Genomic DNA, 17030 nt, shown 5'->3' on the forward strand with positions numbered 1-17030 from the left:
TCAGGATAGACAAATTTTATTTATTAGTTTGATAAATTAACTTTTATGTAAGACAACTTCAACAAAAACAATTACTACTGACGTATCCACTTCACTTTCCCCATGAAAGATAATCCAGCTGATGTTCAGCAGCAATTACATGGCATACATAATAGTCACAAATAGTAACAATGTGCATTCCTTAATTAAACAAAACACTTCCTAAAAACCTCGAATGCCTCTGAATCCAATCCAGACTTGGAAATGTGATGAACCTCTACACGAAAGCAGGATTTATGCAATACTAATGACTTTGGGTACGTTTGTTAAAACATGCTGTCAATACAGAGCTTCGCAGTATCGTGACAGCGTAGTGTTTCTTTAGTGTTGTTGCTGAACTTTGAATCTAGGAGAGTGTTTCCTAGCAGAGGTAGAAACAAAACGCTGCATGTGTCCCAGTACTGTTAAGTATCCAGCAGCAGTTAATTTCAAAAAAGACCAAAAAAAAGGGACATGAAATGCAAAATTTGGTATCGAAAGGCGAAATCCTGAAGGGCTTCAGTGAAATATCTTTGGTTCTTAAAGGCGAATCACACAGAAAAACATATGCATAATTGTGAACCAGCTAAAGGCAAAACTGGCAACTTGGGAAGAAGATGAAATATTATCCAGCGTCACTGAAACCTGACTGATAACACATTAATTTACACTGAGACGAATCTAAGCCATAATTAAGTGTTAAAAACTAAATTATTCACTTAAACCAAAACATAAACAGATCCTAATCATAAAGTAGTCTAAACGTCAGGCAACAAAGTGCACAAGTCAGAAAATCTTCCTTTCCTATGAACTCTTCAGCTTTTATGCAGTCTTAAAAAATAGGAAGCTGATCAGCCCTGCTGAGGCGCAGGTTTAACAAAACCCAAAGTTTCAATAATAAAATTTACTTTCATTCGAGACAGACTGAACACAAAAATTAAGACCTTCAGTTCAACGACAACAAAAAAATTACAATAAAACGTCTTTAAAAGAAAGAGGTTAATATAAGTTAGGAAAGTGCAAAATCAGTCAGGATGACTGGTGAGACTTGAGGTCGTATTCCGGCAAAAATCCCTTGTCCTTCCAAAGAAACAGATTAGATTAAAAGGAATTTCAATGCATCTACAGAACATCTGGACCTTAGGCTTAAAATTGTCTGTTCAGACCAACTTTCTTTTTCCAGTTGCTTTCAACATGTGCTGCCCAAACTGTGGAAAAACAGAACACAGCAGAATTAAGTGCATGAGAAATCTGCAGAGCACTTAAACAACTGCATGACAAAAGAATGAATTAAGATCCTGAAATGCTTCTTAAAAATGATATCTGTGCCATCTGAACTGACATCTACAAACACTGAGTTTTAAATATTTTACTCATCTTTTTTGTAAACCGCTAAGAAGATTTTTTTTTTTTTTTTGCCCTTTTATAAAAATCAGCTTGTGGTTCTGCTTCAAATTGTTCACTTGTAGCTGAACCAATTAGTGTTGACCAATCAGCATCCTTTAGAGAAACATCAGGTCGGTATGGTTGAAGTTAAAGGATGTTTCAGGTGTGATGAAACATTTTTTCCATTCATACTTATAAAGACAGCAGGAGTGGTTTTCCAACACGCTAACTACACAGGCTGGTAAACATTATCATAGTTAACTGAAAGTAAACTAAAGACTAAAACTGAATATATAATTTTTTTTTTTTTTTTTTTTTTTTTAAATCGCAATTTACTAAAATAAAAATGAGAAAAATTCTAAACAAATAAAAAAAATGATGATGTGATTTTGTCAACTTGGAAAACATAGTTGCCAAATACAGTAACATTTCAAAAGACTAACAGTGAAAATAACAAGCAAACCCACTGTGGACACAACTGAACTCATTTAAAAACAAAAAGTTAAAAGCTAATTCCAAAATACAAAACTTTGAGAACTCCACAGCGAGTTACACGTTTTCTGAGATTTGTTTTCTCCTCACCACTCTGTTCTGTAATTTACAGATTTGATTTACTGACGTCAGCCTGTGATAGATGGTTCATCCAAACACCTGCCAAATATTTTCTGACAAGGCAGGCCTTTTACAAACTGTTCTGAAGAACAACTTCATGCATGGTTCTGAGTAACAGACCATCTGGAGTGTTGAGTTCACTTCTTCTGGATAATAAAAGTTGTTTGTTGTTTGTTTTGTTTTTTTAAATTAATATAAGCCTCCTTATAATACATCAACATTTCTCACCGGAATGGTTTCTTTTTGAGGCTTCGCTTCTATGACAGGAATTTTGAATTCTTCCGTGTCATCTCGTTCACTGTCGTTTCGATGACGATGAGCAAACTTGCGCTTCAAGGCTTCGGCGATGAGAGCTGCAGCATCTGCCGGCTCCTTGGACTTTGTTTTGGCATCATCTTCTACCAGACGACTGTAAACACACACAGGTGATGGGGCATTTACCAATGTTACTGTAACGCACCAAATCACTGAGTGTTTGATTCTTTCTCTGTGAACTCCTCCAAAAATTATCAACAAGCAAACCTGGCACACAGGTACGCCATCATACATTTTATTGTGCCATATCGTTCTCATCTGACATTCCACTCTGCTCTACAGTGGGACATTCCGTTCGGTCCTCAACTGAACTCTCAAATGCACAAATATATACGACTGTGGGATTTGTATAAAATATTTGTGTACGTCACACAGGTGCTCTAGGCAATGTTTATGCAAAACCTCATCAAGATTAGTCCACTGATCTAGGATGAGATAGGGAACATATAAACATGGGCGCTACTATCACTATAGTACAATGAGAACGTCATCACGTTGCCTAGCAACATGCTAAGAGGATCTTAACGTTTACGGCCCTACAACACCTTGCATTATTTTCATGATAACATCATCTAATTTGATTGAATTAGTTGAATTATGCTTTCTGTATTATGAAGCCTGGAAACCGCCTAGCAACAGTGACGTGTTTTTAGCTTTTATGCACCTAAAAACACCTGAGGAAAGCATCCTATTGTTTTAATTTAACTACAATAGCCTAGCCACTACATGCCTAGCAACCACCTAGCAACGGGCAAAAATGACCCATTTTTTGGCAAACAACATCTACCACCCCTATTTTTTTTTCTTTTTTAACTTTTCTCAATGTGATTACACATATCAGTTTTCCAACAGCCTGACCAAAGCACACAATACTGTAATATGGGCATGCAGTAGCTCTGGCACTACATAGGAATGTAGCGTGATACAAACATCTTGAGTAGCAGCGGCTTAATAAAACAGAAGACGACACTATGTGTCTGATAACATGAAGTTGAATTTGAAGTAATGCATGAAGTCAATGACTTAATGGAGATTCATCTTGAATTAGCTTATACTTAGCAAGGAGGTGTCAGATTCAGATGAATGTCTTTGTGTCAGACTCTAAAAGCCGTTACACACTGAGCGCAATGCATAAAAATGACAGGAAATTCCAAATTTTACGGATCCGAACGTGTAACCAACACACACACACACACACACACACACACACACACACACACACACACACACACACACACACACACACACACACACACACACACACACAGAACGCGTTGCGTTTTTTGCAGAAAATTTGTCCTCAGAAAACAACTGTAAAAACAAACAAAATAAATAAATCAAGTTTTCTAAATGAGAAAAGGAAGAGGCTGAGATTCTGGATTCATCCAATTGTAACAGCAGCAGCAGGGAAAATATTATGGTTTGATCCAGGAGTTGAGACTGTATCAGCTCTCGTACATATTTTAGGATGTCAGTGGGGCAGTTTGAACTCTTGTTAGCAGAGAGCCAAGAGAGCCGCAGTAGTGTGTGTCAGAGGTAACAATAGCATTATGTTTTATTACTTCCATATCATTGTATATTCAGTACCGGTGGACAATTTGAGCTATGAGTGCCCTTGTTGCCAAATGTACTGTTCTGATTGGTCAGATGCAAAACATTGAAAAAATAAATAAATAAATAAATGCCACAAATTTGATCAGTGAAATTATATGGCCGGTGTGAACTGCTGCATTAACAAAAGGTGAATCCAAACAATATTTTTAATGCACAAAAGATACGCCTGGATTTTGTGCGTCTGGTGTGAAAGGCCCTTAGCACTTGCATTCACTAATGAGACTTCAAACACCTCAGAAACACTTCACTGGCCACTTTTCATCACTTCCAAATGTATCTCATTCATGTCTTCAGCAGAGGCCTACCTTTTCACTGATCGCAGCTTGACTTTGTTCATGTCCTTTAGGACATCGAGCATGCTGGGGATTTCGGCAGGTCTTGACTCCAAAACTGTCTGGCCGCATGTCTTCTTCCCTCTACGCTCTTTTATTAATTCAATGGCCGAAAATGTCCGCTGCAGACTTGCGGGTGGGGGTGGAAGAGGGGGAGGTGGTGGAGGTGGTGGGGGAGGTGGCAGGTTGCCACAGGGTAGAGGGAGAGGAGGTGCCCCTGTGGTAGTAGCAAATGTAACACAAAAGAAAGAGGAAAAAAGAAAGAAAATAGAGTATACGTCATGTGACACTCTGCTGCCATCTAGAGGGACATTTCCATTATTACAGTTAAATATGAAGAGAAAAATAAGAGACTATACAGTCATTTAGTATGTTGCAAAAAATTAAAATACAATTTAAAAAAATTTGTAACAGAATTGTTAAGCAGTACCTGGCTGTGCACTCTTTTCTTGAGCCAGAACAATTTGTGCAATTTGAGCCCTGAGTTTTGCAAGCTCAGTCTCCAGCGCACTGATCTTCTGAATGGCTTCGTTGTTGGCAGCAGCTGACGCCTGTGAATCCAAAGCTCCATGATGCATACTGGGTAGAGAGTTCTGGCGGTTTAGGCGACTTCTGCGAGGGTGAGGCCGGTGGGCTCGAAACATGAGTCCTGGTGGGATCCCCGACCTGCTTCCATTGCAGATTTGAAATACAACTGTCTGCTTCTAGTAACTCTTTACAAGCGCTTAAGTCTTCAGCCTGATTCAGAGATATCTTTCTACAGACTATAGTCTTACCTCGGCCTGCTAAAGTAGTCGTCTTCATCATCCTCATCCCTGTCGATCCATGCGACATCAGCCAGAGTGGCCACCAGGCAGTTCTGCCTCCTGCTGCCAATCAAGACACCAGCTTCATCATGGTATGGATAAAGCTATCAGAGGAGGAGGATTTAAAAAAAATGCTTAGAGGGGGAAAAAAAAGCCTGATGATAGCACACCAGGCACACATACAACAACTAATGTTAGAAAATCATTCAGTAAAAATAAGGTTAGTTTAGAGGAAAAGCATCTACACATTGTTAATCAAAGGTTCAGGTAGCTCAGTAGGAATTAGTCAGCTCAAGGTTGTTGAAGGTTGCTGAACCAACTGACCTACAGCAGACATACTGCATTCCTCATAGCTACGGAGGGTAGCTGGAGAAAGAAGAAAAGAAGAGAAAAGCACAGAGTTGAAGGAAAGTGAAGAACAGCGAGCCAGTTTTTAACATTTTTAAAATGGTAATCAAATTCTTAAAGGTTAAAGTCAGTGTTCGAGCGGTAATCAAATATCCCTTCACCCAAACTGTTTATGGTTCTAAAATGAAAACAGTCAGACGAGCAGAGGTAAACAAAAGTTGAAGAGGGCATGTGATTTTGTCACATGGCAGTGACTCCAGCAGGTAGGAGAGACGTGCGTGAAAACAGATGAAGAGAAAGGAATGACTCATAAGAGAGACAACATGTCGTTGTCTTAAAAGAAAATGAAAAAAACTTTCAATTCTAATTTGCCTTAAATAAGACAAAACTAAAAAAAAAAAAAAAAAAAAAAAAAAGCTCTAATGAGAGTAACCTGGCCTCACCTGAAAATTTACCCTGGGACAGGGTTTTATCGGGAGACTTGTACCAATTCTCCTCACAATACTTCTCGAGGACCCATAAGGCTTCACTGATCCAAAAGCCTGAAACAGAAAAAGCAATAATAATTCAATTCAAAGCAATTGAATAATAACTTAACTGGGTACAGCCAAGTTATTATTCAACTAAATACAGCTCAGTCAATGTGGAACCGTCACCTGACTAACAACAAATATCTGTGTTTCATCTAATTTGTCACATACCAGGTCCATTTCCATCCTTGCATACTCTTTGCTCATTCTTGTCGGTGCGTTTCAAGGGTACACTGGCACACGTGCCAACATCAACATCATCATCACCAACCAGTCATCTAGAAGAAATACAAAACAAGAGTGAGGAAGTCAGTTTCAACCACCATCAAACACAACACTTTAAACCAACAACCGCACTGGAAGAACTTTGTGGATCTACAGTATAACAGCGTTAAGATGCTCTGGAACAAAAAATAAATAAATCTCTGCTATGTTAAAAATTAGAAACGATCTTTTTTCCCCCTAAAATTTACAATGTGTTTTTTCTTTTTGCAATTTGGCTGCTCTTACATTGTAAATCCTCACTGATATGACTATTTATATGTTTCCCTTTCTATATAACATTAATAAGCCACAAATTTTCCTTCTCTTATTACCGAAACAGGATAAGCGTGGGAACAAGCGCTCTGAGCCTAACACAGACCAACGTATTTATAGAGTGTATGATTAAGCTAAATGAGTGAGTCTCAACTTTAGCGGGCATTTATGCTAACCGGCTAATGATAGCAGCTGGCTAGCTTATACAATCCGATGAATTTTATAAGGATTTGACCAAGAAACACACATTTATAATAATTTATAACTTACCCGAGACAATTATCACCACGTGTTTTATATTGTATTCACATCCAAAGATCAGTATGTGCCTTACTTCCATTCCAACTTACCGGACTTGCGCTTGTAGAATAACTTTCTCAATTTTTCCACCTTGTCAACACGACGGACATGGACAGCAGATAGTGGCTAACATAGTAGGACCTATGGAATTGAGCCAATTGAAAAAAACGATTACGTAGATTAACCTCACGATTGGTTATTATAATTGATTGGCAAAGAAAGTCACCAATTAGCATTGAACTCTAAAACATATCTGTCTCGTGATTTGCTATCACGACAGTCCATTCTACCAGACCATCCAACCACATACTAGCAAATATGTGGACGTTCGTTATAGTTCCCTACATTTCCCGACGGAGCTATGTCACAGTTAAACTGTTGGGATCCTGGTGGAAAAATGGGATGTCCTTTATGAAGAAACAGCTGTACCCCATTTGCTCGCCACAAAACACAAACACAGTGCAGCGCACAGCTGCTAGCTAAACAGGCAAAGGGGAGATAGAGGCGCAGGCCTGGCGTTACTGAAATAATTTCGTTTCTCTTGTTTTGGGGTTAGCTGTTTGTAACGTAGGTTTTTTGTGGTTGCGCAGTCTTTGAATCCGTCGTAGCCGAAGTCACGGGGAATTGTCTCTTGGTTTCCACGAAAACTGACAGGAAGGTATGCTCCAATTGTCAAGTAATGCCTGCTAGCCTAGTTAGCATAGCCCGGACCGTCTCACAGGGCGTGATTTGAGGTGAGGTTAGGGGTCGTAGAAAGTGTCTTTTCACTGAAAGGAGCATCTGTATTTGGGTTAGCGCAAATTAATGTACTGGTTCAAGTGCCTCATACAACGCTAAACTATTCGATCTTCAGATAGTATGACAACTATCATACATGTCTAGCTGTGTAGTTATAATCCACTTCTCAGTCAGATTGCACTGTACGTTTTACACATGTTATTGCTGATATAGTGTTTAGTAGTTAGAACTTGCCGCCAACGCATAACATTATTAGAAATTGTACCATTAACGTAGGTTTGCAGCAAGTTAGTTTAAACGTTGTAAGATTTACAATCAACCCAACTTTGTTTTCTAAAGACATCAAGTTATAAATATTTACAAGTGACTTGGATGCAAGAAGATAAAGCTGTATAGACTTTTATACACTTTAAAATAAAAACGTGAACGAAGAGATCAACGAAATATGACTAGCAAAATGAATACATTCAATAAAGCTAATAAAAATTAAAGTGATTACATATATAAAATTATATTATAGGTCCAAATTAATAGATTGTTCGTTTACCTGTGTAATATAGATGTTTTTAGCTGTAAGTCTGGAAAGAGCATCACCAAATGTTTTTTGTTGTTCTCTGTGGAACAACAGAAGAATCACATGATCTAAGGTCCCTCCCTAGTTAATAAGCAAGAAATTATTCAGAGAGTTAGTCTAGTGCAAGGCCACACTGTCAACAACATTCACTGCTTTGAGCTTGGCTTTAAATGATCCCAAACCGAATATCTTTGAGCGTGTTACCAAATTGTAAAAGATGTGAAAATTAGATTTCAATTCGAAAAGGTCTTTTAAAAACTAAAATTAGCTGCTTCTCTGAGTTGTTCAACATAAGCTTTCTAAAATATTCTATCGTTTTATTTTAGGAAGAGACTGTTTTAATGTGTGTGGCATCAAGACAAGAAGCACCATGAGTGCAGAGATGGATGCACTGACTGTGGTGAACCAGTTGCGGGATCTTGCCGCAGACCCCTTGAACCGAAGAGCCATAGTAGAAGACCAAGGCTGTCTACCAGGTCTTATCCTCTTTTTGGACCATCCAAATCCACAGGTTGTCTACTCTGCACTATTGGTAAGTATGTGGTCACATAAAACACAAAACACTTGGTTTGTAAGGGAAAATCTCCCCTGCTGTCCTGCAGTGTCAGAACAGATTTCAGTGACAGTTTAAAGGGCATGTTTTCCACCTGTGTGTAACATTCAGTCACAAGCTTGCACATGGTGCAATTTCAAAGAAAAAAAGAAAAAAGGTCCATATTTGGAAACACTGCACAATAGGGACATCTGCTGTTTGATGTGGTGTAAACACTATGCTTTACATAGCCACCCTTCACGACTTCCTCTATAGCCATTCGTTCACATTGTGTGCACACATTTGAAGTGGCTTTATATAACTACTTTTTTCGGTTATCCGGTAAACACAAAGGCAGTACATTTGTATTTATATCGGTTATGTAACATTTAATGTTTGCACATGCATGCCCTTTTTAAAGTCGTGTCTTTTTTTCTTTTTCTTTCTTTTAATATCACAAAGCGTCTTTCAGCTTTTATGGCCAAATAGATAACAGCTGCCCTTGTCCTTGCAGGCCGTGCGCTACCTGGCAGAATGTCGAGCCAACAGAGAGAAGATGAAGGGCGAACTGGGCATGATGCTGAGTTTGCAGAATGTCATGCAGAAGCAAGTCCATGTTCCCATCACACACACACACACACACACACATGCAAACACACACACAAAGCACGGACACACATGCTCACAGTGCATTTTCTTTACATGAAACCTTTAACATGTTTGTTTGGTTTTTTTTATTGTTTTGCATGGACAGTGTTTGCCACGCTGCAGAATTTTCCAGGCAGGCTGATGTCCTTCTGTTTGCCATGTCAGGATGAATGTGTGATGAAAGTTGAACTAGAATAGGGTGACAAAGGCTTAAAATGCAGTTTTGCACGTTACAGATTTAAATCCATTTTGTCGTCTCTGAAAGTTCTCTTTGTGCATGTGCTAATTGATGTAGGCGTATATTAGCACTTGTTTTGTTGTGCAGTAAGTAGAATATCTTGCAGACATGGTAATTTTATATTTTTTGTGTTGACTGTCCTTTAAAAGCTTTAGAAGAACATTGCATATAATGAGATCTGCTTTTAAAAACATGATCATAAACATGTCATTTTTAAGGGAGACAACTGCTTTTATCTGATTGAGTGTCTAGAAGCACCTGTGGCAATAGCTCATGCTAACCGTAAAGTAAGCCAGTCACTCCAGCTCGTAGGCGTTGGCATGAACAGTAGCCCTGCAGGAACAGCAGCAAGTTTCTGAGCTTACAGCCCAGTCATGCTGACTTTGAGTGGAGGTCGATCGTAGCTGGACAGAGTGGGAACACATGGCTAAAGGGAAGTGTCTAGCATTGTTGTACAAAACGGGTGTGAATGTGATTTTTAAACCCTTAAGTCATTAAGCCCTCAGGTAGCCTCATCTTCTTCAGTGATTATTATTAAGTATTAAGTATATTTAATGAATTAACTCATAAGAGTGTTTTGTTTGCTGGAAGGCTTCTGCAGACCTGCGTTAGGAATGTGTGGCACAGCTCTGTGGACCGTCAGGCTCCCAGAGGGTGGCAGTGCCAGACAGCTAATGTCATATGCGGTTAATATGGAAGGAGTGATGACTTGGTGACACATGAAGCAGTATAGCCTGCAGGAGTAACCCAGGATCCCTCATAAAATATAAATTCTGGCACAACAATGGCTCCTGACCTCACATGAATTTCTTGCAAAAAGCTGCTGCCCGTGAAATATTGTGCTTTGCTGTGAGATTTTTGCAAAAGGGACAGTACCAAATCTGACGGCAGTGCAGAATAGGCATAATTAACTTGTGTTTCAGTTGTCGTGTCTTTAATGGCAACATTGTCTTTAGTTGCACTAAATAGCTGCACAAACAATTTTGGAATAGAGCGATGCAAAGAGGAGTTACCTTTAAAGGCTTCCTGTGAATGTGGGTGCCTGTTAATTTCCAGAATCAGGACAATGGGGATGCTTACAAAGCTTAGAATTAAACCTGCGTAACATAGTTTTGGCATTACCAAAAAAACCCCCAAAAAAACAATAACAACTAGTGACTTCAGCATTTTTCTATCTGACTGTTATTAGTGGACTTTAGACTCAGACTATTAAAAACATCAAACATGTAATGAAAGACTTCAGCTACACAGAGATCTTGATGTGATGATTATTAAGCAGTGCATGAAACCCACCGTATATACTTTGCTTGTTAGAGGCTTTCATACCGAATTTGGATACCTGCAAGGGGCTACTTACTTTCAAATGTTTAATTCTCTAGATTTCTGTCTGTTGCAGCTCTAATTAATTTCAGTTTTATGAGTCAGTTCACACTTCCTACAGAGTCATGCAGGCTTTGGCAATACCGTTTCTACTTTCATTCACATTAATTGTCATTTTCACAAGCCTAAATTAGCTGATTTATTCTTTGCATCAGAATTACTTCATCTTTTGCACCTTTATTTTCAGTACAGATGTACTTAAAAAGACATCCAGAGACTTATCAGGTAGTTTCAGCTCTGCTCTGCTGGGTGACGCTGACCACTTGCTTGGACATCAACAACATTTCACGGTTCTTTGATGGTCTCCTTGCACTGACTTTGGTCTTTAGTTCACTCCACAGATTTTCAGTGGTATTCAAGTCAAAACTGTTTGCAGGCCAGTCAACAACATTCAGTTTGGTCTTCTGGAGGTGGGTCTTTACCAGGGGCGACGTATGCTTTGGGTTCTTGTTGTGTCGGAAGCGACGGCACTGAGCCATTTTGCTGCTGACTGCTTGAGGTTTTCTGTTAAAACCTTCCCATATCCTTCTTTCCTCATGATTCCTTCCATCTTGATGAGATTCACAGCTCCAGTCACAATGAAACATCCCCACAGCATACTTCTACCACAGCATTTCACTGTGGGGATGGTGTTCTTTGGGTTGTATGCCTCTCCCTTCTTCAAACATGAGCAGGATCTCTTTAGCCAAGAGCTTCAGTTTCATCTCTTCTGAGTAACGTATGTGCTTCCAATATATACATAATCTTTTTCCTGGTTATCCTTAGTAAGTCAGGTCTCTATTTTGCAGTATTGGCGTTTTTGTTGGTCTACAACCTCGCAGTCCATTGCTGTGCAGGTTTCTAGTGATTGTCTCCTTTAAGACTAAAATTCCTAACTTGGGGAAGTCATTTACTAATGTCTTGACAGTTGTTCTGGGGTTGTTAGACGCTTCTCACTCAACGTGTCTGTCCCCTGCTTTTTGAGCGTCAACAATTCTTTTCTCAATTCTGAACTGGCTACATTTACCTTGATTTTATACGCTTTGAGTCTTGAGTGCTATGGCTAAAACAAAACAAAGCTCAGTTTTTTTAGGTAGGTAATAATAATGAACCTGGTAATTTAAAGAATTTTTTTTTTTTCATTGTGTGCAAATAGAAATAATTTATGCTTTCTAAAATTAATATAATTGGAAACTGTATGTTGGAAATCCCTTTTGCACTATTAAAATGCACTTGGGAATTTTTTGACAAAAACTTCACAGGTGGGCTAGTAACTCATCTGTACATGTGCTTTTTGTCACCGAAGGAGCACCTCACCTGGGGAGACCAAACTGCTGGCCTCAGAGATCTATGAGATTTTGCAGTCAGCTGGTAAAGAAGAGGCTGAGAAGGCCGAGGCAGCTGCCGCCTCCTGCCGGCGCAAAGCCCATTTCTTCCTGGGCTCCAACAACAAGAGGGCCAAAACTGTCGTGCTGCACATCAATGGACTGGACGATTCTGTAAGTCCATTGAAGTCTTAACACAGCGTATCGTCAGGCTTCTGTCAGGTCCAGACACATACCAAATGTCCACAGTGCACAAGAGTCTCATGTTTGCTGCTGTCATAATCACAGTGTTTGCCAAACATCATAAGGGTGTCTATCTGGCACATGATAAGAGGGCAGAGGGGTCAGGTTGTAAATGTCAGCCTCTGAACAGCAGGACATTGAGCCTGAAGCTGAATGCTGCTCCCCAGGAAGCTTTCACCTAGCCAGATTACATTACAGCAGACAGACAGCCTCTGATGGGCTGCTTCTCTGTCTCCTTAGCAGAAACACACAACGCTGTTGAAGCTAGAAACTAAAAATCTATAATTTGTTTCCCAAAAGTGAGTTTTAAATAGGAGTTTATTATTTTATCATTAAAATATTTAGTTAAAATTGAACAAAATCACATTTTCAAGCTTATAAATGTATATCTAAGACAGAATTTCTTCTTCTTTATGTTCCTAATGGTCACTGTGTCACTTCCTGCTTTCAGACTCGAAGGAGCCTGTGTGAGGAGGCCTTGCTGAAGATTCGAGGAGTCATTAGTTTTACCTTCCAGATGGCTGTTAAGAGATGTGTGGTCAGGATCCGCTCTGACCTTAAAGCTGAGGTAAAATGTCTGTCCGGACACAGAAAATCTCTTTTAGAGTTCAGGGACACATATTTTGACTTTAAGGCTAATACCAGTTTCATTTGGAAAGCATGTATTAATCTATGGATGATTCGTGCTTCATCATTAACAGTCTTGGAAGTGGTTTTTAAAATTGGTATTTTAAATATAAAATAGCTGTCATTCCTGGCATATTATATCAGAACATATCTTAACAAGTCACATATAAGTAATCACATTTGTTGGATGGCAAATAGTTCATGTTGATACTGGTACCAGATGCACTAGTGCACAGGATAGCTGGCCCAGTAGTATCATCACGTTGCATACTGTTTTTGAAATGAAATGCATTTTCTTCTCCTAGGCGTTGGGAACGGCCATTAACTCCACCAAAGTACTGATGGCTCAGCAGGTGGTGAAGACAGAGGATGGAGGAGAGGTAAAGAGGACTGTGGGAATCAAAGCAATGTTAGACTTGCACTGTTTACATTAAACTCCTTTATATAAAACTGATTTCCCCCTTGAAGCCTCCAGCTGATAGGTCAGTGTGCTCGCTGTATGTTGTGTTTATCTGTGTACAGGGAGTCTATCCCCCTGCCTGTGGCTGAGACTTATTCACACTGACATGATTAGCTAGTCACATCTCTGCCTCAGCCTGTAGGCTAGTTTGCTTTTTGCCAAAGACATGACTAGTCCTTATTGCACCTTTTACAGCAAATAGTCCCCATTCTTTAGTGGCCCACATTCAAAGAGCATAAATTTACCAACTCTATAAAAAATAAGCTATTACCCTATAAATATTTTGAGCGATTATTGCTTTAGTACGGTAATTACAAGAAAGTAGCAGTTTATCGTGCAGCCAGCAGGGGTCAGACCTGTCTCACTGCTGTATTTGAACCTAAACTGTGGTTTTAGACTCTGTTGCCAAACAGTTGAGCTTTATGCTAACCCACCTAATCTTATGTATTTGCTTAAAAAAGCACTTTATTCACTTTTTTGAGTTCCACCCCTGACTGTGTGCAGCTGATGGTGCCATTCCAGGAGGATTCAGCGGTGGTGGTCGAGGAAAACACAGACATCCCAGACTACCTGCCTGAGGACGAGAGTCCCTCCCAGGAGCAGGACAAAGCTGTCACACGTGTAGGATCTATCACTGACGGCATGGGCTGGCTCAGTACGGCTGCCAACTTCCTGTCACGCTCTTTCTACTGGTGACAGCTTCGCGTGATCTGCTCTTTGTTCCCTATTTTGTCAAAGGTACCATCCAGCTGCAGACTTAGCATCTCTCAGCCTCCTTCCAGGCTCCAACCTGCCTCACAGCCCTACACTAGTCTAGACTCCCAGCTCCAAAGCACATAGAGCCCAGCCACACGTGTGCAGCAAGAGCTGGACTGTCAGGTGAAGCCTGCAATAATTTGCGTACATCTATTACGAGCTACACATCCCACTACTGGCTGTATGTGCACAACTATATACTAGCTGCATATGTAACTAAAAGACATAGCCAGAGGACTGAATGAAACCAAATAGCTTTCTGGGAATGTGTCTCGCTGCGTCGACTGGGTTGCAGCAGGTTTATTTTAATTTTTTGAGGCGATTTTTGTGTATCTTGAAAATAGAGTGATCTCTTTTTTGTGCATGATTTTTTTCCCCCTGATGTCTAATTCCAATCATAGTCCCATTAACACATATTTTTCATGTTTTTATCCTGTAATTTCCTAATAATGTAATTTCTGCCTCTCCCTCCGTTTTTCTTTTGTTTTTAAAGCATGTTTTTACACTTTTGTGCCAATTTGCCTGATGCTGACCTCCTTGGTTATTGTGTGTGCCTTCTTTGACATTTCACTGTAATTATTATTTATTCATCACTCATTCAAACTATTTGAGAGCTCCGAGCATGTCTAATGTTTGTTGTTTGCTGGCAGCAGCTGCCCCCTCCCCCGGCTTTCTGCCCACTAAGGGACGTCACTTCAGTAGAAATAGTAAATAGACACCAGCAAGAGGACACATTGACTCAGATGTATTAGACTGCATTGCACTCTGGAGGAACAACTAACCGGTCTGTTGGCTGATTAACGAACAAGCCCTCGATGTCTTTGTTTGTGTCTGAAACCAGGACTTTTCTGGTCTTCTAATGAGAAGGAGTGTTCAACCGCGAGCCCTGCAGTGTCTGTCGACTTTAGGCTACGTTTGCTTTCAGCTTCCTGTCCTCACATCAGCATTATGATCATCTGTAGTTTTACTAGAACCGTGTATCAGCATGGTGAAGACAAACCCATTAGCTGTGTGTTTGTCAAATGCTTCCAGTGTTACCTGTACTTCCACTGACATTTTTTACAGTATTTTAGCGGCTCCTGATGATAAGGTTAGTTTTCAGTTTAGCCAGCAGTGTCCTTAAAGCAGAGATCATGCTGGTGCATGCTCAACAAAACACACGCACACACACACACCTCCATATAGAGGATTTAGTAACGCTGGCATAGGAGCAGTAGTGTAAGAAAGGTATGGTTATGTATGTGTTGTAAACGGCGACTGATTCCCTAAAATCCGATACATGTGAAGGATTTTTTTTGAGTTTTAGTAATAATGGTTTTAAGTTGGATTATGAGGTTCAGACGGTTAACACTAATCCTCTTAGTGAGTTTTAAAAGAGAAATTAACACTTACAACTAAATCACTCTGTTTTGATATTTTGATGTATTCGAGCATCCTGTCTTTTATTCTTTTGATGGAGCGTAGGTGGCAAAGAGATGAATGGCAAGGATTCGAACTGAATAACCTCAACTGATGAACCATAAACCCTCTGGAAAAGCAATAATCACTTATGTGTTTGATGTAGTTCAACAACAGCCTAAAAACCAACATTTTTGAACAAGAAGGTGTGAGCTAAAAAACAAGACTTGTGAGCAGTATTAAAGTCGCATCATTAACGTTTCCATTTTCACAAACCTCCATGTGCAGTTTCGTTCTAACGTTTTCTGTCTGGGCTCATACTGGGAAGAAATACTTGAACAATGTTCAGAATTGTCCGTATGTGTTGATCGAAGTGTAAATTCTTTTTAATTTTAGAGTTGCCACAGCTGTACGGTTGACAGAGAACCACTGAGTCCTCAGACATGTAACTTCATGTGTACAGACATCCACTGTCAGCAGATGTAGTATAATGTATGCAGATCTTAAAAATGTAGAATTCCACACACTGTTAATGCAAATAATGATAAAGGTACAAATCAAATTTTGTCTGCTGCGTTTTTATTTATTTATTTTTTAACAGATTTCGTTGACCTATCGTTTGCACTCCTCTTCTTGCCATGTGCAGTGCTCACACCAGCGCTCCAGACCTCACTTTGTCAAATCAAATCGCTGAGGGCAGCAAGCATTCCTAGCACAGAATTTCAGTTTTCTTTACTGGTGCATGAGCGACGTGCCCCAGGGCAATCCTGTGGCCTGCCGACAACTCTACCCCCCCCCCAAAGCCTCAGTGCTGGTAGGCAGGCAGAGGCAGCAGCCAACCCCAGCTGGAGGCCCTGAAGCCACTGCTGCTGCTGCTACTACTGCTGATGTGGCTACTGCTGAGCCTCCAATGAAATGCTGTGCCAAGCTGTAGAGAAGGCCTTCACTTATCTGCTGTATCATCTGGATGAACAGTGACCTAAAATAACATTTTTATGTTAATGTTGACAGAAAACTTTAGTCTTCTGAGGCTATAATTTATACTAATGCTTTGTTTTTTATTGGAAAATATCCTGAAAATGAAAGAAATGTGAAATGAAATGATAAAAACCAGTATTAACACAGCTTGTAAATTCAGTATTATTTGACTTTGTTACTCATTTATGATCTTTGACAGGCAAACAAACAGTATGGTAGTGAAGGATAGAAAACAAATCAATATATTTAAAACACATCAATAGAAATTAGCCAAAAAAAGAGAAACAAATACTTAATGTGGCTGATTTTAAAGGAGGTCAGACTTGTTCATGAACAAATAACCTTCCTGCCTTAGC

At 39.7% G+C, this 17030-nt stretch overlaps 2 protein-coding genes across 4 annotated transcripts; one reads left to right on the forward strand and one right to left on the reverse strand.

The window, feature by feature from the left end:
• mtfr1 (mitochondrial fission regulator 1) lies at positions 1 to 7116 on the reverse strand. Of its 3 annotated transcripts, none has more exons than XM_084939266.1 (8): positions 6849 to 7116; positions 6133 to 6239; positions 5875 to 5973; positions 5054 to 5187; positions 4708 to 4946; positions 4251 to 4494; positions 2245 to 2425; positions 1 to 1226 (listed from the first exon to the last, which is right to left on the reverse strand). In XM_084939266.1, exons 2-8 carry the CDS (start codon positions 6166 to 6168, stop codon positions 1179 to 1181), a joined length of 981 nt encoding a protein of 326 aa, XP_084795392.1. In that variant the 5' UTR covers positions 6169 to 6239; positions 6849 to 7116; the 3' UTR covers positions 1 to 1178. The 3 variants fall into 3 exon arrangements, with proteins under 3 accessions (XP_084795392.1, XP_084795394.1, XP_084795393.1); XM_084939268.1 differs by having other exon boundaries at positions 4708 to 4943; positions 6849 to 6969; XM_084939267.1 differs by having other exon boundaries at positions 6769 to 6858.
• Positions 7117 to 7264: 148 nt separating this feature from the next.
• armc1 (armadillo repeat containing 1) lies at positions 7265 to 16258 on the forward strand. The gene is made up of 7 exons (XM_084939269.1): positions 7265 to 7456; positions 8437 to 8642; positions 9157 to 9248; positions 12194 to 12386; positions 12907 to 13023; positions 13388 to 13462; positions 14047 to 16258. Exons 2-7 carry the CDS (start codon positions 8481 to 8483, stop codon positions 14236 to 14238), a joined length of 831 nt encoding a protein of 276 aa, XP_084795395.1. The 5' UTR covers positions 7265 to 7456; positions 8437 to 8480; the 3' UTR covers positions 14239 to 16258.
• The last annotated feature ends 772 nt before the right edge of the window (positions 16259 to 17030 follow it).

This window comes from Perissodus microlepis, chromosome 9, assembly GCF_051167445.1.
Source record: "Perissodus microlepis isolate ML-2025 ecotype Zambia chromosome 9, ASM5116744v1, whole genome shotgun sequence".
Classification (NCBI taxonomy): domain Eukaryota; kingdom Metazoa; phylum Chordata; class Actinopteri; order Cichliformes; family Cichlidae; genus Perissodus; species Perissodus microlepis.

Bases quoted from the DNA above. Each gene is read 5' to 3' on its own strand.
- armc1 (XM_084939269.1), top strand. From the start codon at position 8,481: ATGAGTGCAGAGATGGATGCACTGACTGTGGTGAACCAGTTGCGGGAT. The intron at 8,643-9,156 runs GTAAGTATGTGG...TTGTCCTTGCAG, and splicing joins TTGTCTACTCTGCACTATTG to GCCGTGCGCTACCTGGCAGA. The intron at 13,463-14,046 runs GTAAAGAGGACT...GACTGTGTGCAG, and splicing joins AGACAGAGGATGGAGGAGAG to CTGATGGTGCCATTCCAGGA.
- mtfr1 (XM_084939266.1), bottom strand. From the start codon at position 6,168: ATGAGCAAAGAGTATGCAAGGATGGAAATGGACCTG. The intron at 5,188-5,874 runs GTGAGGCCAGGT...CTCCTCTGATAG, and splicing joins GTCCCAGGGTAAATTTTCAG to CTTTATCCATACCATGATGA. The intron at 4,947-5,053 runs GTAAGACTATAG...CTGCAATGGAAG, and splicing joins GACTACTTTAGCAGGCCGAG to CAGGTCGGGGATCCCACCAG.